Source organism: Grammomys surdaster, unplaced genomic scaffold (genome assembly GCF_004785775.1).
Source record: "Grammomys surdaster isolate TR1022 unplaced genomic scaffold, NIH_TR_1.0 141, whole genome shotgun sequence".
Lineage (NCBI taxonomy): Eukaryota > Metazoa > Chordata > Mammalia > Rodentia > Muridae > Grammomys > Grammomys surdaster.
The window spans coordinates 5873183-5898666 of NW_021604599.1; the positions used below are offsets into that span (position 1 = coordinate 5873183).

Consider the following 25484-nt stretch of genomic DNA (forward strand, 5'->3'; position numbering starts at 1 on the left):
AAGGGTTTCACAACCCCCTGTGTCTAATCTGATTCCAGCTCTGTCTTCCACCAGGAAGACGGAACACATAGGCCACGTGATCATCAACAGAGGTAGGAATCATTTATCTTTTACCAAACACAGACGTGCATTATTGAAATAGAAAAGACAGCAGATCCAACACTCAACAGTCAACTCAACAGACACACCTGTCAGAAATAAAAGGCTCCCTGCTCCAGGCCTGTGAGGTGTGAGTCCTCATCTGGAAAATGGGAGAAAAGGCCAGCCAGAGACTGCACCACCTAGGGATCCATCCCATATACAGACACTAAACTCAGACACTATTGCGGATGCCAAGAAGTACTTGCTGACAGGAGCCTGATATAGCTGTTTCCTGAGGGGTTCTGCCAGAGCCTAACTAATATAGAGGCAGATGCTGGTAGCCAACCATTGGACTGAGCATGGAGTCCCCGATTGAGGAGTTAGAGAAAGGACTGAAGGAGCTGAAAGGATTTGCAACCCCATAGGAAAAATAACAATATCAACCAACCAGACCCCCTCAGAGCTCCCAGGGACTAAACCACCAACCAAGGAATACACATAGAGGGACACATGGCTCCAGCCACATATGTAGCAGAAGATGGCCTTGTTGGGCATCAATGGAAGGAGAGCCCCTTGGTCCTGTGAAGGCTCGATGCCCCAGTGTAGGGGAATTCGAGGGCAGGGAGGCGGGAGTGGGTTGGTGGGTGGGGGAACTGCCTCATAGAGGCAGGGGGAGGAGGAATGGGATAGGGGGATTCCGGTGGGGGGAACCAGAAAGGGGATAACATTTGAAATGTAAAAAAAAGAAAATATCCAATAAAAAATGGGAGAAATCACCAAGTCTTTCGGTGATTAAATGGTGGTATGTATTTACAGCATCTAGCCTGGCATTGTCTGACACAGAGAAGGGCAGAAAGGAGAAGAAGCCAGAGAATGGGCCTGATTCACCCCAAACCCAGTCCGAAGGGATAGAGATAGCTCAGCAATGGAGTACTTAAAAAAAAAAAATGCTGCTAGGTGTGGTGGCATACACACCTTCAATCCCAGCTCTCTGGTGGCAGAGGCAGGTGAATCTCTGGGAGTTCCAGGCCACCCTGGCCTACATGGGAAGCCCCCAGACAGCCAGGACTACATAGAGAGACTGTCTCAACAAACAAGCAAACAAACACACAAAACAATAACAACAAAGACTAAAAATTCTATAGGGATGAATTTTTGTTAAGAAGTTGGTCTTGGGAAAAAGAAGATATGTTTTGTTTCCTTTCTAACAACTAAATACAGAAGAACCAAAAAACCATCGCCAACTGTATAACTTAAGAAGGCAAAAAAAAAAAAAACCACTTTTGAAAGGAGGACAGACATCCTGTGAGACACCAATGCCTTGTTCAGAGGCAGGAAGTGTGGAAAGGCATGTCATTACACATCCTTCAGTGCCCCTAAATACAGAAGGCAGTCCGCTAGACCACATGCCTGTAAAACAAGCTTTCTCCAGGTAAATGCCACCAACAGGCTGAGGCTTGATGGGCATCTCAGGTGGAGTTGGCTGGAGCTCCTGCCAAGCTTGGAGCTTTACAAGATGATGATAATAACCTGGAATGCAAAATGCCACCCAAATGGCCCTTTTACAGAGTTTTCCCTTGGCTCTTTCTCCCAATATACACAAAGGTCAAAGGTCAGTGAGGTTCTAGGTTATTCCATCTCTTTCTTCCACTCTTCTGTACTTTCCTGTTTGTTTTGTTTTAAAAGGTGGGGTCATGCTCAAGTACCTTACAGAAAGCAGCATAGTATTCATACCAAACCTAGGCATACCCTCTCAGAGCCTAAAACCATCTCTGGATCATTTTCTTACTTATATCCCCTAATATGATACAAATGCCATGCAAATGGTTGTTATGCAACATTATTTAGGAAATAATGACACATATTTATCTTAGTATATGTTCAATACAGACACATTTTTAAAAAACCATTTTGATTTGTGATTGACTGATTCTGAGGACATGAAACCTGTGAATGTCATGGTCGTCTGTAATGTGACACTACAGTACTGATTATTTTTTAAAGTGAACACAAATGGATTTGATCTTGGTAATCTGGGGGACACCTTGATGTTTTTGATGAACACAATATATCCATTTAAAATCTGGTATATTCTACCAGTAGTGGGCAAAGGATTGTAAAGGGGACTGACCAGGTAGGCTGTTTCTTAACAATCCCAGTTCTGGGTCTGTGCAAAACTGATAAAAGTCTCAACTCCCTGTAAGGAGTGGCCCCCATGGCAGTAGCTACTACCTTCACTATTCTATCATGTTCGCACCTTACCTATCAAGGCCCATCACAACACAAGACTGGTCTCACCTTTGTGAATGCCATGCATATCATAACCAGGGTGTCTCTGAAGCCCATACAGGGATCAGTTACAAAGTCCACAGTCACAACAGAGAATCCTTGTCAAGAAGAGAAACAAAGAAACATCTCTGGGTCCTAAGTCCCTGAGAACTGAGGGTTATTGGATATGGCCCAGAAAAAGGCTGAATCAGCCCCTCTGTGGTCACCAAAGGCAATGCTCAAGAAACACAAGGCAGGATGAAGGGGCTCTGTCTTCCCCAACCCCACTTTATGACTACAGTGTGCAGACAGGGAAACTGAGTCACCAGACGGTAAAAAAGTTTGTCTGTCACATGGTGATCTAGCTGTCTGACCCATATTCTCTTATTATGCCATCAGGAGCAGTGACAGAGTAGAGAAAGTGTCGCATCAGTCTCCACAAGGCTCAATTTTTTAAAAAAAATAGTCTTTGTGAAAAGATTCTATAAGGTTCAAGTGCAAGATAATCTTAAAGAAACAAAAACCAGTATCACACGTTAGGACACACTGAGCACAGTGAGTGATCTTCAACATTATATTTCAGCAAGACAGGAATGTCGAGAATCAAGTTTTGCCCAAAGTGAAATGTCTTGGTCCAGTCCACAGATTTCCTTGATTCTGACAATTCTTTCATTAATGAGAAGGAGAGAAGAAGCCACACACACACACACACACACACACACACACACACACACACACACATATATATGAAGCATCATGGTGCCACACTTAAAACCTGCACGTTCATTCATGGCACTTGCGCAGAATGAAAAGAGGAACATCTGGTTCGCTTAGTACTTTGTGTTTTCCATTTTAAGGTAGTTGAGATTAATCCAGCTTTTGCTGGGGAGGACATGGGAGTTCAAGCTAGAAGGCAGCTGGTGAAGAATCTAGCAGGCTTTCTGAGACGTAGCTGCGTGGAAGCAATAGTTGGACTTTCTATGCATTTTAAAACAGTCCTCATCCATGCTTCTGGAAGGATACTAGAACCTTCACAACTGTGAAAAGTGCAGGGGCGCTTGTGTGTCAAAGGACTCTTTCGGGTAGCAAATCTTTATGAAGGCATGGATCACGAGGATATCACCGGAGAGATGCCACCGTGTCTACCCTGACATGCATTAGTATAAAGAAAACACATCATTCCACCGGCTTTGTTGAAGGATAAGGGACTGCAGTTAAACCTCCCCTCTTAGCTCTCCCTACTGGCTGTAACTACATCCACTGATTCACACACTTATTAAGTCTTTGCTATGATGATGGTGCTACTCCAGTCCCTGAGATACACTAGTTGAGACCCTGGCTGGCCCTGGAGCTCAGGACTGATGGGAGAGAACAGTAAGGTATCCTTTTGGGAGTGGCAGTGGCATTGAAAACAGTGACAGTAACAAGCACCATTCAACAAGGGTGACCAGGAAGGGTCTCTAAGGATCTCATCTGGACAAGGGAAAGTGGAGACCTGGGGCAGGGGATGTAAAGAATCAGAAGGATGGTCCTGTGGGCCAGCCAAGAGCAAGGGAGCAGAAGGCCACAGCCTTACAGATCAGGTACAAGTTTTTGGGTTCTACTGCCCAACATCGGTGTGTGTGTGTATATATGTGTGTGTGTGTGTGTGTGTGTGTGTGTGTGTGTGTGTCTGTCTGTGTGTCCGAGGGTGGGAGGAGGTGTAGGTAGGGTGATCAGAGCATACATTCCTTCTAAGAGGCTGTATCCTCTGGGCAACTTGAACAAAGCGAGAGTCACCCTCTCCAGTGCCAGAAATCTGAACATGTCACATGTTCCAATCCTCATTACTCTGCACTTGAGCTCCTGTTTGTCAGGGAATGTGTAGGCTGTATTTCTCCTTCCCTCAAGGCCAAACAGGGCTGACAGGTAACACACAGGCCCAGCTGTTGCTGTCTGTCGGGAAGGATGGAGTCTCCCAACAGCAGCAGGAAGACAAATGCAGCCTGTAGAGGCAGCAGCCCTTCCCTCCCCTACCAGTCTGAAGGCAGAGGCACTTATGTGTCATCCTCAGAGGGGTCATGCCAACATGATGACATGAGGCAGAATACATGCTGCTTAATGCCTGCTCCTTTCCTGAACAATTAGAGATCTCAGAGAGACTAGAGTGGGTCACAGTGTCTTCTCATCTCTGCTAATTCTCACTTCTTGTGTGCTTGGAGATCCACTCTTTACCAGCCCTTGCGAGTGGCTAACTGTGTGATATCACTGCTAAGAGCGCCTCTCGAGTCTGCCTCTTAATTGCATTAATAAATTTGGCCAGCTGTGACTGTGCAGGGTAACAACTTAACACTCTTCCCATATCCAAATGCATCTACAAAACACAATCAGTCTCCAGTACAGGATCACTGAGTCGACTCTGCTTTTATATAGTTCCTGTTCATACACTCGCAGATGACAAAACAGAAGGGGATCGTTATTAAAAAATCACAGTAAACAGTAAGGCAAACACACCTTCCTGTGACTTTGGAGGTTTCCTTTAAACAGCGGATGAAAAGGCTCCTCAAATCAAAGCTGCAAATGACCCACATCTTAGTTTGGGCTGCAATAGCAAAGTACCAGAGATAGGGATGGGGGGTAGCCTAGGGGAGACAGGGGCAGGGTGGGGTAGGGAGAAACCACACTAATGTGATGGTATTTCAACTTGACAGCTTTCAGGGATGTTCATATGGCTGGAAAAATACTATTCAAAAATATGTTTGCAGTGTGTTTCTGAAATAAGACAAGCTTTTTAATCAGTAAAACTAGCAAACGTGACTCTTCTGTCCAATCTACTGAAAGCCAGGGTTAAAAAAAAGAGGCAAGAGGAAAGAGGGATTCTCCTTTTCCAGCCATTCAATTCTTCTTCGGCTCCTGGATACTGGGTACCAGATTCTTGATTATCAGACCTCTAGGGTCCAAGACTTATGTCAACATGTTCCCTCCCTGATGCTTGGGGTGTCAGATTTGGACTAAAGCCACATCCCTGGCTTCCCTGGGTCCTAGCAGACAGCCAGCATCTCACAGGAGTCTCAGCTCCCAGAATCACAAGCCAGAGGCTATAATCAGTGGCTTTCTCAGTATGGGCTCTGCTTTCTTTCGGAGATCCCAAACAAGGGCTTACAAACAATACACGTGTACTTGTATGATTCTATGGTCTAGAAGTCTGAGAACTGGATAGAATACAGGCAGGTTCTGTTCTGCCCTCTTCTGCCTACAGGAAGTCAACTTTTGCTTGCCTTTCTCACACTGGAAAAAAGCCTTTCAAAGACCACTTAGGTAGAAGCAGGCCTGGGCTCGCACTCCATGGCTGGAAGCCCTCACATTCTTTCTGTAGGCACAGGCTAAAATGAAAACTGAAGGAAAGATCATCTTTGGCTGAGTGAGGGTAAGCTGGCAAGCCTTTCAATGAGAACTAGCCAGAGCCGGTTAACTGCTGGGTGAACTCAGGTTGGCTGGCTTGAGTGGAGATGCCTGTGGCCAGATGCTGTGACATCATCAGTAAGTAGACACGCCCTCCTGTTTAAGCTCCCCACTTTACCCTTTCTCTTGTTACCCCAAACCTTCTCTTCAGGATATACAACAGACGTATTTTCTTCTTCTATTACCCATTTGGGCTTTCTCAGAAACTTTTGAGCCCTTTTCTTGTCTATTCTCCTACTTTAGGATCCTGGTTCTTGTGGGAGATACATTCAAACACAGAATTCCTCCTCATGGAACATTTTATAAAATTCAACTAAATTAAATTACAAAACAAAACAAAGAAAGCTCCCAGGAGTTCAAAGGGTACCAGGTCATGAGGCAGAGGTGAACCCCTGGTGTTCCCAAGGCTGTGCTCTCTGCTGCAGAGAAAATGGAGTCACCCTGCCCTTACTGATTCTCCCCCGAACAGTGCATGCCCCAACCCTTACCAATGATAAAGATTATTTATTGGGTTGTTTGTTGTTTTGTTTTGTTTGAGACAGAGTCTTTATATGTTGCCCTGACTGGCCTGGAACTTACTACATAGGCTGGCACCAAATTCAACCATCTGCCTATTTCTAAGATGAAGACTTCCTGTCATCTCACCTTATTGATTTTAATTAAATAAATATCTAAATAAACACACAGGATTAAACACCAAATTTTGATTTGAAAAAAAAAGGACACATTTTCAAACTTTTCTTTCTTTCTCCACAGAAACAAAGGAATTATTTCCCCTCCTTCTCAAGAGAATATGAACTTACTGGGGGCAACTTAAGGCTGAGGCAATTTTCCAAGGTTCTTTTTGATGACTGAGTTTGATTTGGGAGCTAAATCTTGATTTCTAACAATAAAATTCAGGACCAGAAATTCTAGGGATTAAGGTTTAAAAAAAAAAAGGAAGGAAGGAAGAAAGAAGAAAAAAGAAAATCAATCATTTGCCCCAAGTCTGTCCTGCCTCTCAACTGTTGCTGTTTATTTTTGCCAGCCCTCTGAGGACTATTCCCTCTGTTAAATTTGCCCTACTGAATTCTAACAAAAGGGAGCATACTGGGGCTGAATGGCTGCTATAGCTATCTGGCCAGTACATATAAAATAAAAGCTGTTAGAAGTTATTAAAATTCCTTTACTACTGTCAAATATTTCCCCCCCAAATAATTCACAACTCTTAGCGCCATTAATTAGTTCAGTCCTTCCACCCAAAGATGGAATGTGGTGAAACCTACATCTATTTTCTAGGGCCTTAGCTCTCCCTTGTGTATAAAAACGGAAATGCAGCTTGCTAGAAAATTCTGCCCCAGTAAATCGGATGACCTAATTTTAAAACCTAAATGCCATTAAAAAAAGGAAAAGGTCAACTGTTTTAAGTCTTGTAGTCTTTAAGCAAAATTAAGGAGATTATTTAAGGTAACAAACAAAACATAAAATATAAAAAGTGTTATACATGTTATGCTGTAGATGAAGTCTCCAAGAATTCCTACCAGCATAAAATAAATTATTTTTAGAGAAAATTGCATTTCCCAGAATCACAGATGTTCTCAGCCAAAATAGAGCTAAGAGATTCCAGCCTGTCTCTGATCTGAGGCGGAACAGACTTTGTCCAACCCAAACAGAGATGTTACCATGTTTCAAAACCCTTCCAAAGGGTCCACAGCCTACCTCTTCATACAGGTGAGATTTTATAACTTCTGGTGTATTTCAGCAGAATTCCAAATATGCTATTTGAAACCTCAACTTCTTGGCTTTTTCTTGAGTATGTATTTTTTTTTTCTGGTATTTTATGATCAAAATCTTCAGGGAGCCGTCTGCCTTCTTCTATATTCTAGAGTTTGGCACCTTGGCTGCCTGCATTGAGTGGCCAAGTACAGGGATCCATCCTGTCTGTCTGTGCATGCTGGCAGCACACCACCTTCAAAATGCCAAAGTAAATTCCACAGGCAGGTTTACTGATTATCCCCGGCTGTTATCTATCTGAAGAGCCCTCCACTTCCTTTAATTTAGATCAGGCTTTGTGAAAAGAAAACTCCCAGAGTCCTCCTCACGGAAAACAGATGTGATCACGGGGACCCCATTCAGGTACAAAGATCCTGAGAAATGTATACTCTCATCTGGTAGCAGATTTATGGAGAAAAGGGAAAAAATTTAGGTGTTTTGTCTTTCCTCCCGAGAGGCTGATTTTGAAACCTTATGGCCTCTGACAATATCTGTGTTATGGACTGGCCTCATCTCCATCACATCAGAAACTGATTGGGATCCAACTACACAGAGCATCATTCCAAAAAAGAAACAAGAAAAGCATTTCCTTCAATGCCAGGAGCCGCTGTATTCACCTTTATTCACACAGTATATACAGATCACACAGAGGACAGCTGATGCGCCATGGTAGCTCATGATACTAAACAAGTTAAGTGGGACTTCACAACCATGTTTTCAAGACATCAGATCCACCGCATGACAAAGGAGGCTTGCTCTCCAAAATCCGTTGTCTCCACCCAGCTGTAGTTACACATTACACAGAGCACACAATCTACGTCGTGTTCTAATTATCTCCAAGTGCTGGGGGCCAAAAGCACTCCACTCAGCAATTAAACAAATTCCAGGTTATCGCTGAGCATGTTAAGGAAGGGAAGCATTCTGAAGTTGGCAGCGAGACCAAAGGAACAGAACAAAGCCAGAGATCACCATTCAGCTGGGGTTAGCTTTGCAGTAACCCTGGTTTGACAAAGTCCCTGTCCTCAAGGACAACAGCAGCATTACACTGCTAGAAACATCTCTCAGGTAGAACACACATGGCTGAAGTCAAATGAAGCTCTGGCCGATCCATGGTCTCATCCTGACTCTCTTCCAGTATTAGTCTATGGAATGCCTGCTCTCGAACATAAGAGACAGTGTTCTTTTTAAGAAGTTAGCAAGACACCAATTATATCATGAGCACAAACAGATGCATACAAGTTTACTGTTTGATATGCTACTGTTAACACCTTGGGTATACCCTGAAGAAGCTACCAGATACTTATCGTAGAAGAATATTTTTTCTATTTTTTTTAAAGGTTTTATTTATTATATGTAAGTACACTGTAGCTGTCTTCAGACATCCCATAAGAGGGCATCAGATCTCAGTACAGATGTTTGTGAGCCACCATGTGGTTGCTGGGATTTGAACTCAGGACCTCTGGAAGAGCAGTCAGTGCTCTTAACCACTGAGCCATCTCTCCAGTCCCCAGAAGAATATTTTTAAGTTGGGTTAACATGCTTTTCCACGCCTTCTAAATGGGCTATCTCCTGTGCAAGAAGGAGAACCATTGTCTTAATCATAATGAGGATAAGGTCAGTTCACAGACACAAAGAATGGCTTTGTTTTCCAAACCAGTCTGAGTGGTATGAGCCCATCAACAGACTGAAATGTTAACCAGGCTTCTCCAGGAGGCAGAAGCTGTTAGCCATTAGAGGAGGTGGGCAGTTTCAAGGTGTGTGAAATAGTTGAGTGTGAGCCTCTGTCCTTTTAAAAGACATGCCTTCACACGGGGGATACTTCTGTTTTACTTCAGCTAAGACTGTCTGATATTGCCTGAATGTGAAATGTCCTCTATGTCGGGACATGTGTTTGAACCCTTGGTCCTCAAGCTGGTAGAAAATTTGGAAACTTTGAGACATAGTTGGCTGACATAGGCTTCCAAAGCCTCGAGTTTCAAAGGCTATCCCATCTTTGTTCTGCTGAGGCTCTCTGCTTCCTGTTCGCCAGGTGATGTAACCTAGACGTTACAAGTCCTAGATGTTATAGCTGAGTTCAATCCAGCAGTCATCTTGTCTGCCATAATGGACTATGTAGTTCCTGGACCATGAGCCTAAATAACCCTCTCTCCTCCCTTAAGTTGCTCCCATTGGGTATTTTGTTACATTATCAACCACAAAAAAGTTACTAATACGGGTTCTTTGAGAATCTTAAAAGGAGGCAGCCCAAATCATCAAGTCATTTGTTTGGGGTGACCTGGGAAAATTATGCACATAGTAACACTAAGTCCTCTATTTGTATGCATCTTCTTTTATTTTAAACATGTGGTAATGACCCAGAACTGAGCATGCTCCAGAATGTGCTCACTACCTATCTTTTATGTGAACATGGTACACGACCTCAAACCTAGCATGCTTAGAAATACTTGGGTCTCTATCTATGCTGATGTCTACCCATATGCAGAGATTTGTCCAATAACAGCCACTGTTTCTTCTTGGTTCAGAAGATACTACTTTGCAAATTAACTCCGGTGGTCCCCTTGCTGGAGCAGTACTAAGTTCCTCACCCCTCCTTTGTCTCTTGGTTAGGTTATACTCATCAAGAAGCAAACCCATTGTGTTCCATCACAAAATTTCTTCAGTTCCAAAGGCCCACCCCAATTAGAGATGGCCGGGGAGATGGGGGCTACTGAGAATGGCACTGGAGATCAAGTACGGAACATTCTTCCCAGGAAGTTGCTCTTTGAAAGGAAGGCAAGGTGGAGAGGCTCCTTCCAGGTAAGGAAAACAAGCAGAGAGGTCAGGCCTGAAGATGGAGCTTCCAGCTGGATAATAATTCTCTACTCCTAGGTTCTTAGCATGGAGTGTGTACACCCTTGCCATTTCCCAAGTGACAGGATTATCTTTACCATACTAATGAAGTGACTTCTGGTCAGCTTTGGCTAGAGTTGATCACAGAAGACCAACAATGTAGAGGGATTTTGATTTCCTTAAAAACCGAGTTATATTCTATGAATATATTTGTGTTTTAATCCTAAGTGTAGAATATGAGGCTGCTTCAGTGTGTCCACAGCTGCTAACTATGATTGTCTCCTGTTCCAGGAGGGGCATGAGTTTTGCCAGCTGCAGAGAGTTTAGTTCTGGGGTCTCTGGAGAGGAAATAAATGCCAGAGCCCTGAGAGGGGTGGGGGTGGAGGTGGAGCTCAGAAAAGAAGGCTGCTGCTTCCCTTGCTGTTCCTGGTTGGTGTTACTGCAGTTTGACAAGAAGAAGAAGTTGGAGATGCCCTGATGACAGGGATTGAACTGGCCCCAGGAAACACAATGTGCCTAATCAGAAAGAAGTAGTCTAATGAGGCCTACACCTTTTCCCCTTCTAATCTTCTTTGTCTCCTATCTAGTGTTGGGGATTGGAAGAAATTAGGGTGGAATAAGGATTGGAAGGGAGGTAGAGGTATAAGAACCTAATAAAATAACTCAAATAATAGCACCAACACAATAGTGTGGTTGGAGTGTTAGAAGCTTATCCTAGATGTTAACTGTCTTCTCAGTGCTGGGGCAATCACCAGAAATAGAGATTAAAGGAAGAAAGGAAGGCTTATTCTGACCCACCATGTCAAACATTTCAGATTATGGTCAGCTGGCTGTTCTTTCTGGGCCTGTAATCTGGACAGTTGCTTGCCTCATGGTAACCAGGAAGCAGAGGGTGAGACAGGAAGATGTTGAGGACAAGATACCCTTCATATTCTCAGTTGACCATCTTTCTCTAGTCAGGCCTTAGGTACCACCAGCTCCCAATAATGTCATTCTATGAACCCATCAATGGGTTAATATACTGTTGCAGTAAAAGCCATCATGATACAATGGCCTCTCAATGGACTGCATCCACCAATGAGGGACCAAGTCTTCACAGGCTTTTGGAAGAACTTACCATACTCAAACCATAATATCCAGACTGATTTCCAAAGAGGCCAAAGTGCTTAGAGACTGAGGCCCATCAGTTGGCCAATGGTTTCATCAATCATGTCCATTTAACGAAGCACTAATGAATACTCCGATCACTAAAGGTCAGTGGACTTCCTGTATGGAGTACCCACTGACATGGTAGGAGATTCAGACACCTGAGTCTACAAGGAAAGGTGAGGGAAGCGACCTCTCCTTTGATTCACATACATGATCATGAAACTAGAGCTGCAGGGCCATTTTCCTGAGTTCTGTGAGCCATTCTAGTAAAGTGTGAATCCAAAGAGCTCACAGAAACATCTAAGCCAGTCAGGAAAAGGCCTGGGAGTCCTTGACCATACCCAAATGTGGCTGATATCTGAAGTTACGGGCAATCTTATTAGGGATTGTACCCCTGATCCTGTCAGGTCTTTCGGTATCACTGAACTGCTATTGAGGCTGAAATGAAATATTGCCCCTTCTGGGTCAAAACTTTAGGTAGGGGCTGGAGGGATGGCTCAACGGCTAAGAGTGCTTGCTGTATAAAATCATGAGGACAGAGTTCAGATCCTAAACCAGTCTAACAACGTGGGCATCCTTATTATATAATTCTAGTTCCAAGGCATCTGACCACCTTTCCTAGCCTCCACACACACACAGGGATACCCACCCACACGCATGCATGCATATCCTTTCACACAGGCATGGACACACATAGATAGATGTCTTCAGAAAACAACAAAGCCCCTCAAGGTATGGGAGGTGGAGCGGCATGCCCAGAGCTATGTTCACTAGGAAGCTAATGAAGCTTGACCTTCAGGCCCCACATAGCTTCTTCTAGGGCAGTCCCTCACTATGTCTTTCCTATGGTCATAAACTTCTAGAAAAATCTGTAAATGTCAGGCATTCCACTCCATACAGATTGTCTTAAAAAGGGCTCCTGGATCTGTCCAGCCATCAGATCCTAGAAATTGCAGGCTTCACAACCCCTTGGTGGTAACTTGGCAATTGTTGAGGTAGGGGCTGGTTTTGATGTATAGCACATATTCCAATACAGTGTTCAGGAAGCAGCCAAGACACAAAAGAGCAAAGAGTCCTTTTAGACAAAAAAAAAAAAACAAAAACAAAAACAAAAACAAAAACAAAAAAAAACCCAGAGACTTAATGAAATATAAGAACACAGAACTGCTTCTGACTGGAGTTGGTGGCTAGGACCCCCTGATGTCAAAAGTACCAGTCATCAAAGTCTCTAAGATCACAAAAAGGGACCCGGTGTATATGTACATAGAGACTTCTGAGGACAACAGTAGCTCATCAACCTTGTGCCAACTCTCACAGAGACTCATGCAGTGGGAAGAACCTAGTTGGATGCCCCCAAGGTCATGCTTAAACAATAGCTTCTATCTTTATCAAATACTATCTTGGGAAAACAATATGATGTCCTGCTGGGTGAGGGGATATTAAACTGACCACTACCAAAACCAGTTACTCCAAGACTGGAAACTGCCTGCTACTGAAAGCATTTTTAAGTTCCAATGGAGACAGATTTTAAATCAACCTGAAATACTTTATTTAAAAACAACAACAACAACAACAACACAAGGTGTGTTTGAAATTATGATTCTCCTCATTTAAAACATTATGAATCAAGGGAGGGAAAATGCTTTAAAAAATTAAAAAAAAAACCTTCCAGCTAAACAGACTCTCTCCAGGAGGCTATGAGAAACTTTTAGCATATTCTAATTCTGTATTTGTCAGGAAAGCAGCAGTCTCATGGTTTACATTTATCCTGAGTATGCTGAGGTGCAGGTGGGAATGCTAGGTGTTCATCAGAACCTGCTCTCCTGGACTTACAGCCACATGATTCTGTCCTCTAGTGAGCTGGGGTGAACACACAGAGGAGGCCTGCACAGCAGGAGGAAGGTAAAGGTATTAGGACCAGATAAGGTGTAACCAGATGGGCTCCTGCTCCCCTGCACCATGCTGTTTCCCCCTCTTAGAGCACATGTGGACAGAGACTGACCAAGCTGGTGGATGCTCACCCAGCCCAGCTACATGAAGAATGCCATGAAGAACAAGGTGTCCTCACCCAGGAACCATCACCACGGGCTTTTCATGCCTGAGAAACAACCCCAACTTACGGTTTTGGATAGGTTCACAGATGGGTGTGGTTAGGCGCTTCTGCTACAGCAGGGGCTAGAACTTCATCTACATTCTATTGTACAGTTTGTTTCACTGTGGCACCCAGTGGCACATAATAGCTGCACGTGGAAGTCCAAAATTCTAACAAGCTCCAGCTCCAGCTTACCACTCTGCCAGGAAATCAGACAAAGCCTGAGAATGCTGGGAACCCGGAATGGTGCCGTGATAGAGGGTCAAACAAGGAAACACGAGAGCGAAATGGGATGTGTAATCATTGTTTACCTTCCAAGACAACCAATGAACCGAGCTTTGAAGGATGAGGGAAAGTTCAAAAGAGGAGGGTTGGGAAGTCCATGCCAGACTAAACCTGTGTTCATTTTATCCATGAGGCTGTGTTGTGAAGACAGAAAATGCATTGTTCTGTCTTTTCCAGGGCATAAAATCAAGGCCAGAGAGGAACTATAAGGGAAGAGAATTCTGTCCCGAGGGAGGAAGAACCAACCTTCAAGGCTGACCTTGAACTTCTGGGGCTCGGAAGACAAAAAGACAGTGTAGTGCCTTCGAGGGCCAGCCAGCCTCTTGGCATGGACACTTGAGAGTGTAGGCTGAGCACAGGATGGTCACAGCCCCATTCAGCTGCTTTCCAACTCTGCCTTCCAACTCTGGGATTCTATGCATCGTCCAAGCCTTAGACAAGCAGGCTTTATACAGCGTTGCCAGGAAAAAGAATAATTTCAGCCCTGATGGAGCATATCTTACTCTGTAGTACTTGCCAGTCTCCGTCTCAAGGCCACATTGGCCGTGAGTACGCAAGATGCCAATCACTAGTGGTACAGAGCATCTCTACACACCCAGTCCCCTAAGAGCCCCTTCGATTTCATGTTATTGCCGCAAATACTTAATTGCCATATATTAGACAAGTTTGCTCCTGGGTCAACAATGACATAGGATTGTAACTCTCAAGGGTTGAGGTCAGGGGGTCAGGTGTCTTACATAACAGCAAGTGGACCATCCAGAACATGAAATGCAGTTTTTGAAAAGGATGCCAAAAAGGTACATTCAAGGAAAGCTGTACTGAGAACAGCTTCTGCCATCCTGGATGATTTGACACACTGGGCCTAGGCACCTTATGGATAAAATCATACACATGAGTTTCTGTAGAGGAGTTAGTTCTGGAAAACTAACTAGTTTCCTGTTTTGAAATGTGCCTGCAGTAGATAAAATGGGAGCCCACTACACGCACTAAGAATGTTCTCCGAGTGCCACTGGGAAGCCAGTAACTTCCGCTTCTCTAGGATTATAGTTCATTTCCACAACCACTCACTAAGTTTCTGTACATGTGCGGTACCGTGAAGGATAGAGTAAGTGCCTATAAGCTGGCCTAACATGTAGGCCTCCCAGGATTAATGTTGTCATTCCTCCTAGGAGTAATTCTCTACGATTATAAAACACAAGATAAGTTCGGCTACAATCTTGACCAATAAACAGGGTTATTATGCCTACCACATCTGGAGATTATTCATATCAAAAAATCGATTTTAAGGTTATGGGCCTAGATTATGTTTGTTTCATCTCTGGTAATAACAGTTCGGGTGATTAATATATAGCTTAAATAAAGAGAAAGGAAATCCAATCTTTCCAAGCTCTGAGATGACTATTAAGCAAAATCTCCTTACATTATAGGATGAGTCTTAATTATACAACTAGAACCGTAACAGTCAAACAGACAGGAGTCAGAGAGCTGTATGCTGAGGCCACTGGAACCCTTGCCTGGCTCTGACAGGGAAACAATTACACACAAGTTACATTTCATATGCAATTGTTCGACTATAAATATGAGTGATGCCTTCTTGGATTTTCTTTGCAGAATCCCACAGACACCATCTTTTCAAAATTCAGGTCACATCCCTGTCACTACACAATGCTCTGAGAGAATCATCCCTCCAGTGGTACCAAAGCCATCTGCCTTGGATATCCAACCTCAAAATCCTTCCCAGTTCCTCTCTCCCCACCTTCCCTCTTATGACCCAGGCCTTGAAATCCTTGGCTCCCAAAGCTTGGGAATTATATTCCCTTTGAGAAAATGGATGGTGCCCAACACTGGCTTCTGTTTAGTTTGGTTTTTACCCAACTGCACATACTATTTCCAGCGCTTGCTTTGCTGGCCCTGTCTGGAAAGCATGTCCCAGGCTGTTCTGCCTATTAGGTTCTAAGTCTGCTCAAAAGAATGAAAGGGACAGCTGAACCCCACTGGCCGTGATATTCCCACACATGACCGTTAGGAGCATGCTGATATTTCTGGGGTCCCAAAGGATCATTGTGCCATTTCAGTCCCCAGTCAAAATGAGAAATTACCACTTTCTAAAGAGGAAAAAGAAAATCCCCACAAACTTTAGAATCACATTTTCTTTTCTTCCTACCGTCATTGACTCCAGATAAATCACACCGAGCCGACATGTTGACACGCAAACACACCAGTAGCCACTGACTCCATATTTCTATCCAGCTGTGTGCCCAAATAGTCACACACATACACTTCTTGGGCTTCAATTTCTTCATCAAAACCGAATAGTACAAAGGACTTTCCAAATCTAAATGCGCTATAACCATAAAATCGCACAGCTAGAAAACAACGTTGCCCCCGAACTCTTTTGTGCAGGCCACGCAGAATTAAAGCCATGATTAAAGACCATGAAATAAGGGTGAACAATTAAAACAATCTCTAAGGACCCCTCGTCCATTTTGAGAAAGCGAGGCATGGCCAGGCAACTGACCATAAAACATTAATGTGTCTCACAGCCCTAATAATCCTTACTTCTTATGGCCAATGCTCCTCTAACAAAAAAATCTGTCACTCTATTTTTTTTTTTTCTCCATAAAAACTGCCTGGAAACACAGAATGCCTGCTGAACGAGGAAGACGCCTTCAATGGTCAGGAGCCTAGGCCCTGCCGTCAGCAACTCTGCCATGGCAGAGAATTCCAGCCAAGTCACCGAAAACACTCCAGCCACCGAGTAAGTTTGAAAAGCCACACCTACCCTAAGCCATTGCTTCTCGGTGAGGGCATCACTGTAGTCCACATCCCGGCGCTGGCGAGAACCCCTCCCAAATATCTTCTCCTCCTCTTCTTCACAGGTGAGCCTTTCCACTTCAGCATCATCCTTGATAATCCAGGAGGGCAGCTCATCTTCCTCCATCAAGCGGGGCTTGCGTTTCGGGTTCCTGGCATCTTCCCGCCGCCGGTCCATGTCCATACGCTGGAAACAGAGATAATAGTGTCACCAAGGGAAGAGGATACTGTGTGGCAGAACTTATTATCTCCAGAAGTTCTCTTCTACCGCTGAAGTATCCCTTTCAGTCTCTTATGCTGGTCTGCTTTTTCTAGCTCATCCTTAAGCACAGTGTCTACATGAATGACTCTTCCTTTATGCCAGTCATTTGAATTTACCTTTGCATACAAAAATACCCTCTTAAAGGACTCTTCTTCTTAGCCTAGGTGTGTGTGCAAAATTCAAAAGAATAATGTATTTTAAAAATGTGAGCCCTGGACCAGTAAATGAGTACAGGTGCTTGCTGGCAAGGCTGATGGGACCTACAGGATAGAAAGAAAGAGCCAATTCCAGCAAGTTGCCCTCTGACCTCCACACAAGTGCTGTGGTATGCACATGCCACATGAAAAATAAATAAATGGGAAAATATTTAAGGGTGAGCCCTACCTGTATAATTCATTGCTTCTTCCAAACAAGTGAATTCTTTTGAGGACATACAAAAATTCTACTAAGGATATTAACCTTTATGAAGAGGATTTTTGATTTTAATGGAACAGAGAGAACCGTTTCAGGGGAAGTTAGCAGTGACTCAGGTACCAACAGCAACCACGTGTCAAGGGGACACGGATGGTTACCCTGGTCAGGTGTTGCCAATGCATTGGTTTCTTAGGACCTAGGTGGAGGTAGGAAAGGGCCATACTCCTCGACAGTTCACTTCCTAAAATTATTACAACACAATAGACCACAAACTCAGTATCTTTTCAACTCGCCAGGACATAAGTGAAATGCCTTCCCTTCACAGGCTCCCTCCAGAGTCTGTGCCTTTCTCGAGTTTTGCTTTGTTCTAGAAATCCTATCTAGTTCTAAGTACACGATGTACCACTCGTGCACGACTTTACATGTAGCCAAACAATCTGGACCGTGTAAAAGAAAGCCCAAAAGCACGGTTTACCTTCTCTGCACACTAGTTACACATATATATACCCAGAGCATCCCCATGGGGAAATAACTCATTATCATTCATTATTTACCTTTTCCCAACACAGATTCAATAAAATGAGGTTTGTTTGTTTTTTTTCCCTTAAAAGCTAAAACTGATATAGCGTGAGGGAAATACTTGCTTCCTGAACCCAAATGTGACTTGAAAATCAAGCATTGAGGTGCTTTAAATTACGATTCAACATTTCTGGAAATCACTGTCTATAAGACAGGGTAAGCTTGGAGCATGGTAGCATCCCATTGGTCAATACATGCAGCTGCCCTGCTCTCTCATGTGCTATACTTATCTTGCCATGCTTGGCTTAATTCAGCCATCTAATGCTTGGCTCAGGAACAGGATCTACCTACCCGTGGAAGCTTGGCAGTGAGCAAGAGGATGCTTCTTTAAGGCAGGACCTAGGCGTGGATTGCATGTGGCAACCTCCTAATAACTATCAGATAACTAGTGAGAAGGCAATCTCCCCGAGACCTACTCTGTGAGAAGACGCTGCCACTTTAAGTTCTAGCTAGACTAAATTCCTAATTCCTAGATCAGAGCTTGTAAAATGACCACAGTAGGTTGTTTTCTAACTGGAGAGCAGGACATCTATAGAATAAATCTTTTCTTTAATTTTAATAAAAGTAACTCATATATGTGGGTTTTTTTTTTAAAAAAAAAGAAGGGTAGATTCGATTAAATATGATAAGCTACAAATCCTGATGATCTAAGAGAGCCTACTCCCCCAATACTTCTGTATAACATCTTAACCCAGGATTGGATAAAAAGGCTAACTTTTCTATTTAATTACTACCTGGATGTATTTGCCTTAAGGCCTTAGTATAAACCTTAACATTTATAACTGTTTTTCGCCTTCATAGCAAATATGGCCCCTAAAAGCCCATTACTTAGATATTGGTCCAAGATAAATATCTGAAGCATGTTGCTATCAAATGAAACTTTTAGGTAAAACTCGCAGGTTATCAGTGTAGAAGGTAAATTAATTATTTGATGTCTTGGTTTTAGAAGGGGAAAGCAATGCCACTGTTTGAAACAAAGATTATCGTTTTAAAGAAACTATTTGTTTACAGTATCCATACATTGAAATAATAAGTTTCTATTAATGTGAGGCACAGAACTAACTCTTAATAATGGATAAAGACTTTTGCTATATGAGATCCAGGGGCTTAGCCAGCTTACATTCCATTCTTGTTTGTCACTAACCTCAGAGTAGCTGGCATGGATTTAAATTCTATTTCCTGCCCCCTGGTGGAAGTGCTAATGAACAGCCTAGTGTCCAAAGGTATACAAATTAAACCCAACAAAAACCAGTGTAGTTGATATAGTCTCCCTAATAGGTGTTAACACTTAAGAAATATAGGCCTGAGAGCTCACAAACTTCAGGTGCTTACACAAGGACATCCATTTCTTAGCCAGTCTGGGCTGTGACAAGTCTGTTCTAGGGTCACATCCTCATTCCCTAGTTCAAGGAAGACTGGGCCTTGGACAAAATTTTTGGGTTTGTCTCAGATTTTCAATTTCTACAAAAGCCCAGCCTCAAAGAAGAAAGGAGTAGCAATAAATTTCTCCCCGATTCCAGGGCTGCAGGAGGACAGTCTGTTTCTGAGTCTAACCTAATTTGGGAGTATCCAAGGCCATAGCAATGTCGAGTGGGTGCCAGGAAAGCCTTTCTGCCTCAGGGTCACCAGTAACTTACACCTTACTAAGTGCCTCAAAGATAGAGCTGGGTTTCTGATTGTATCCCCAATCTCCCCTACTTAAAAGCTTAATCTATAAAGGTGGGGAGTGACGGCAGAAACCCACATTAGTGCAGAACCCCACATTAACACAGAATCCCACATTAACACAGAACCCCTCATTAATGCAGAACCCCACATTAATGCAGAACCCTACCTTAATGCCCTGTCTCCCTACAATGGCTTCACCCAGGTAGGGAAGAAATGTATTTCCTAAAGCTGGGAGTCATGGCTATGGCTGCCTGCTTTTCTGCCTGAGGAAAGAGGTCATGGTCTTTTTATTGTGAATCATTATGTGTGGGCATAATCTGTGTTCTCGAGACAAAAGTCACACGAGCAAATAAATCCCCCCCGCCCCGAAAATGATGTAAGCATCCACACAGACTTGGCTCCATTCTCTCACCCTCCTAAGCTAGAGATTGCAAACCCATTGGATCATATTTGGCTTAGCTGTGTTTTCTTTGGCCTGCAATGTTATGGAATAATATTAATAAAGGTCCCTGAATTTAGTTGCAAACCTTGACACTGAGATTGTGCCCAAAAGGGTAGATTCCTAGCATCTCTTCAAAATTTGTAATTACTGCCGAAAGAGGTCTCACATCCCTACCTTGTAGCCCCAGCACTGGTAATCATATCTTTACTACACCTCTCCTCTCCAGGTGCTTTGCTCATATAGGGTGCCTTCTCCAGGACTCCAGAGCTTTCTAATGGGTGCCTGTGATCAGGGTTCTTCAATGTTCCTACACCACAGCCATCGTGTATACATAGTCCTTCCCTCCACAGTCAGGCTAAATTCCTGACATGAAAATCAAAATGACTGAATGCTCTGGAGGAAGCCTAGCGCTTTGCCTTCCACTTTACTCATCTGGATCTGTCCTGCCATCTGGACAAAGCCTGAAACCGCAAACATCAACCGCTCATTCAATAATCTATCACGTAAGCACTATGTGCCCAGGACTGTTCCGGTCATTTAAGATGAGAGTGTAAAAGCCGGAAGAAGGCAGTACACACCATTCTACAGCTGCTGAGCAGCCTCCCCCACAGACTGGGCCTGTTCCCCAACCACCGTGGCATGTGGTACACCTCACATGTAAACCAAATTGAGGGTTCAGGAAACTTATAGACGGTGCTATGTATCATGGAACCTCAAGGTTAAAGCCATGGGCAATAAATTCTAAAACACCAAGCTCTTCTAACATGAACCAAGGCCTTATCTTCCTATATGCACGCGTCAACGGTTATGTTTGCTTATGTATATTCCCTGCAACAACTTCACAGGCTGTTGTTGTTCACCTACTCTTATTCAGGAAGAAGCTGGCTAAGCCATAGTTGCAAGCTGAATGCAGTGAGAATGGGCAATTGTCCGGTTTGACACTGGTCGGGGATGAGGGGTGGGTCCCTGGTGAACTATGGACCACATAGCCTGTGCAAAGGGTGAAGCTGCAACTCTGCTCTGGTCGATTGCTTCCATACAGAGCTGTGAGCCAAACACCACCCCATCTCACTTTCTAAAGGAAGCCAGAAATCAGGATTCTTTTCATGCTGGCAACAAATGCAAAATTTTTAAGAACTGCTATGTGGGCCAAACACAATATGTCTGCGGGCTAAATCCAGCCAGTTTGCAGACTCTGAACCAAAAGCGAAACACAGACTTCAGGACCTAGGTTCTGCCCAGTATGCAGGCTGCGGGCAGTCTGGTTAACAAAAAGGGAAGGTGGGGAGGGGAGGGGAGAGACAGTCATTTCCCATGATTCCTGCAACATTACCATAAAAAGATCAAACTCTTCTTCCCGGCGAGCAATCATCTGGTTCAGAGTCTCGTCGTCTGGTACCTCATCTTCTTCCTGGGTTCAGAAACAGAATGATTGAAGAGGCTTTAAGAAGAGGGGCTGGAGAGTTTGTGGGGGAATATTCTGTCCTCTTTCTCAGGACAGAAAGGGAACAGAGGGTCCCTTAGCTTAGTACCTGCCATTGGTATTTTGAGAGGTTGAGCTTTTCAAACCGTCTTTCCAGCAGGAAATCTGTCTTGGGTGGGAAATCTGCTCTCTAAGAAATACTAGCTCGCCTGGGTGTGGATCTTTTCTGTTACTTTTAAAGCAAGCTACTTAATGTCTCCCCGCCTCCATGACCTCATCTGTAACACAGGCGTGACATCTACTTCACGGGAGGATGCCAGCTACAGGAACAACTACTTAATGTTAATTCTGATGATACTGCAGATACTGCAAACACGCTGAATGTTTATTTTCAAAGATTTACCCAAAACTATGAGGTTTTTTGTCACTATGCACTAGGACAAGACAAAAAACATAATCATATATAGGTATTGAATACAGAGAACCTTTAAGTGAATACATACATAATAATAATAAGTGAATCTATGTATTTTGATAGACACTGTTATTGATGATGGTTAAAACTATGGTTAGGACACAATTACAAACTAGCAATTTAAAAATACCTCAAAACTATTCCTACTAAAAATAATTTAAATAAAGTGCAATGGTGATTACATAAGTACTAAAAGTTCCTAAATTTTATATCCTGTTAAACAAAGGCACATTATCTGCTATTTCTCAGAAATAAATAGTTCTCAAGGTTTTAGGAACAAACAGTATGCTGTGGGTTCCATAATTAAAAAAAAAAATACCAGCAGCCTAAGCTAGATGATATCAGCTCCCAAGACACCTTGCACATTGAAGGGACTTAATCATTCTTAGAAATAAATGTAATCCAATAAAGTATAATCATTACTACTGAAAACCCTTCCAATTTAATTCACCTCCATGTTGATTAAAGTCAATCTGTCTAAATACTACATTTCATCTGACAAGGAAGCAGATTAGCTGGAGAATGGGCTCAGAACTTAACAAGATCTTGTATACGCACACAATGAGGCCATAGGTATCCTCAGACAAGATGCAGATTCTTCTAGAAATTGGCAGGACAGCTGTCCTCAGAGACCTGAGTACCCAGGGCACAAAGCAGCTGGGAGTTTACAAGAACTCTTGCTGTGTTCTTCGTCCCCTCATTCTTCATGCCAGCTGTGATCATGGCACCCTGCACTGCCCTGGAATGTTGGCACAGAAGCCCTCCACTGGCATCTGCCAAGGTCTCCAGTTGACTTCCCATCAGGGCATCGACTACCAGAGTCTGGTAATAGTTGCCTGACACAGTTGTTGTCCCAGCAGGCTGCTAACAGTGAGAAACAGTTGGCACAGAACTCCCCTGTAACCTTATGTGGTGATCTGCGGGCCTGGGAGAGATCAGTCTCTCTCCCTGTGGTGATCTGCAGGCCTGGGAGAGATCGGCCTCTCTCCCTGTGGTGATCTGCAGGCCTGGAGAGATCGGCCTCTCTCCCTGTGGTGATCTGCAGGCCTGGAGAGATCGGCCTCTCTCCCTGTGGTTTAGGAAGCTAGAAAACCCCAAGCTCCATTACACATCCTCTCACCTGGTCAGGTAACATTTTTACAAGGCCTTTTTAAAAACTAAAAAAAAATAAAGAACACAGTGGCGACTCCTGGCTGAGTACCAGCTCTTCCCACACCACACTTTGTCAAAGCATGTGCCACTTAGATTTAAGATAGGCTAAAATGTATCACATTAGTATCCGAAATGTATTTAACATATTGAACATATTATTTATTCAATATTTATTTATTATGAGAATGTATACGTGTGTGTGGATGTCAAAAGACAACTTGTGGGAGTCAGTTATGTCCTTCCAACATGTGGGTCCCGGGGACCAGACTCAGTTTAGCAGGCTTGCTGAAACGCACCTTTACCTGTTGAGCCATGTCATCAGCCCACAGTGTTTAGGGAAATGGCCACATGTATAAACTAAAGCAAAAGGTACCGGATAGTCTGATTCCTAAGTCTGTATCAAATCTTCAGTTTTAAAAACTAGAAATGGTGAATTGCTCTAGATTCTAAAATGGTTCAGATGTGTGCAGACATCTGAGTTCATATGACCAGTTTTGTTTCTCATCATTTCCTCATACTCAGTAGGTAACTAATTTTGTGTGTATGTGTGTGCGTGTGTGTACACAAGCAGAACAAGTACTCTACACAGACCAACACATCCCCAGATCTCGACTGAATATTTAAAATAAAATGACTGAAAAGGGTTGCCTAAAAGAATAAAATGACTTAATAAAAGAAAGATAAAACACTGTTTGTACAACTTTGTCAATTTTTGTAAATAGAGACGTTAGGACTCGGGTGACTTTTCTCTGCCTCCGTTCAGTTTTTTAAAAGATCTTTTTATGGTAGTTAAGGCTAAGCTTTCCACACTCATGAGCTGAAGGTGGTGTGAAGTGCCTTGAAAGACCACTCATAATTGCTGAAGTATCCCCATCCTTAATCAAAAAGCAACAGAGAACAGGGTTCTGGAGTATGAGAGAGAGAAAAGAAATGTCCACCTAGACAGAGTTCTGTGAAGCATAATTCCTGCAGTTCCACACCTTGTGTATAGGAGGCAGCACTCACAATACAATCAAATATATTTGGTGGTACCCAACCCTCAGAGGACAAAGAAGTATGCACAGGCTAAGCTTTGAAGATCTTCTGGCAATAGCTCTTAAGACATATGAATACCTTTCTGAGATTGTGTGTGGTTGGGATATAGGATAGCAGCTAATTTAGTCATTTTAATTAACACCAGCCCAGAAAATTATTTAAAGAACAAAGGAAAGGCATTATTTCTTAATCCTTTTGAGATAAAAGGTCACTGTTAGATTTCATAAGTTTGGCTTTGTGTAATACCTCATTCTCCTCTTCATGCTCCAGAATGGCTTGCAGGAATGCCCTCCGCTCGTGGCTGGATGACTTCTGGTCAAACATGCCTGCCTGGATAACCTTCTGATCAACATTCAGCTTGTACTTCGCAGCCGCGAGAATCTTTTCCTCCACACTGTTGACGGTGCAAAGCCTCAGCACCCGGACCTCATTTTGTTGGCCAATGCGGTGAGCTCGGTCTTGGGCCTGCAGATCCTGTTTTTGAGAACAGCAGGCTGTGAAGATCTGAGTGCCTGGACTATCCCAGCAAAGGGGGCTACATAAGAGTGAGATGTGGGACTGTTCCATAACCAGCCTTAAAAAGGTTAGATTTTGCTTACATGTGAAAAAAAATACACAAGCTATTGTCTTTGGAAAAACTCAAGGCCATCTCCTATTGAGGAAGTCTGAGCTTAAGTTAATCATGCCAAGGGAAATGTTACCTCAAGATTTAAAATCTAGCTCTTAAAATATTTTTACCTACCTGTGGGTTTGCCCTTTACCAAAATAAAAACCAATAGCTCTGATGTCAGAATTAAGACTTAGATATTACCTACAGAAACACGTTCAAGTAGGAAGACATACAGTCTTTTCATTGGAATGTGTGATTCAATGCAGTTACATCACTGAACTCTATTTTCATGCATTGTACGTATCCATACATATATACATACATACATACATGTACATTTCATTATATATACATACATGTCTGCAAACATGCATATATTATACAGCTAAAAATTCCTGGATCTAATCCTATCAAAGATTCACTGTTTTGTTTTACAAGCACATCCCAGTATATCTGGAAATGAAAATGATTGCTGGCAGCATAATAAGGTAGAGAACTGGTGGGAGGGGTGGGGGGAGCGAGAAGGCAAAACTGTGGCCTGGTATGCCAAAATGTCAGAGCCATACTAGATACGGCTCTGCCTCAGATTTCACTTTTGGAAGTTTATCCTGAAGAAACCACCATGGGTATGCATAAGTATTAATAAATGGGCTTTTTAGTTTTAGCATTACCTATCCTTTCTGTATTTTTTTCCAGAGAAGGAAGTAAACATT

General features: G+C 43.2%; 1 protein-coding gene across 5 annotated transcripts in view; it reads right to left on the bottom strand.

The window, feature by feature from the left end:
• Smarca2 (SWI/SNF related, matrix associated, actin dependent regulator of chromatin, subfamily a, member 2) overlaps positions 1–25484 on the bottom strand; it is a 166726-nt gene that overhangs the window by 39756 nt on the left and 101486 nt on the right. For all 5 annotated transcript variants that reach the window (XM_028764074.1, XM_028764072.1, XM_028764073.1 and 2 more), the window contains exons 25-27: positions 24408–24635; positions 21410–21487; positions 16680–16898 (exon numbers count right to left, since the gene is read on the bottom strand). In XM_028764074.1, coding sequence (XP_028619907.1) covers positions 16680–16898; positions 21410–21487; positions 24408–24635 — 525 coding nt within the window. The remainder of the gene's footprint in view (positions 1–16679; positions 16899–21409; positions 21488–24407; positions 24636–25484) is intronic.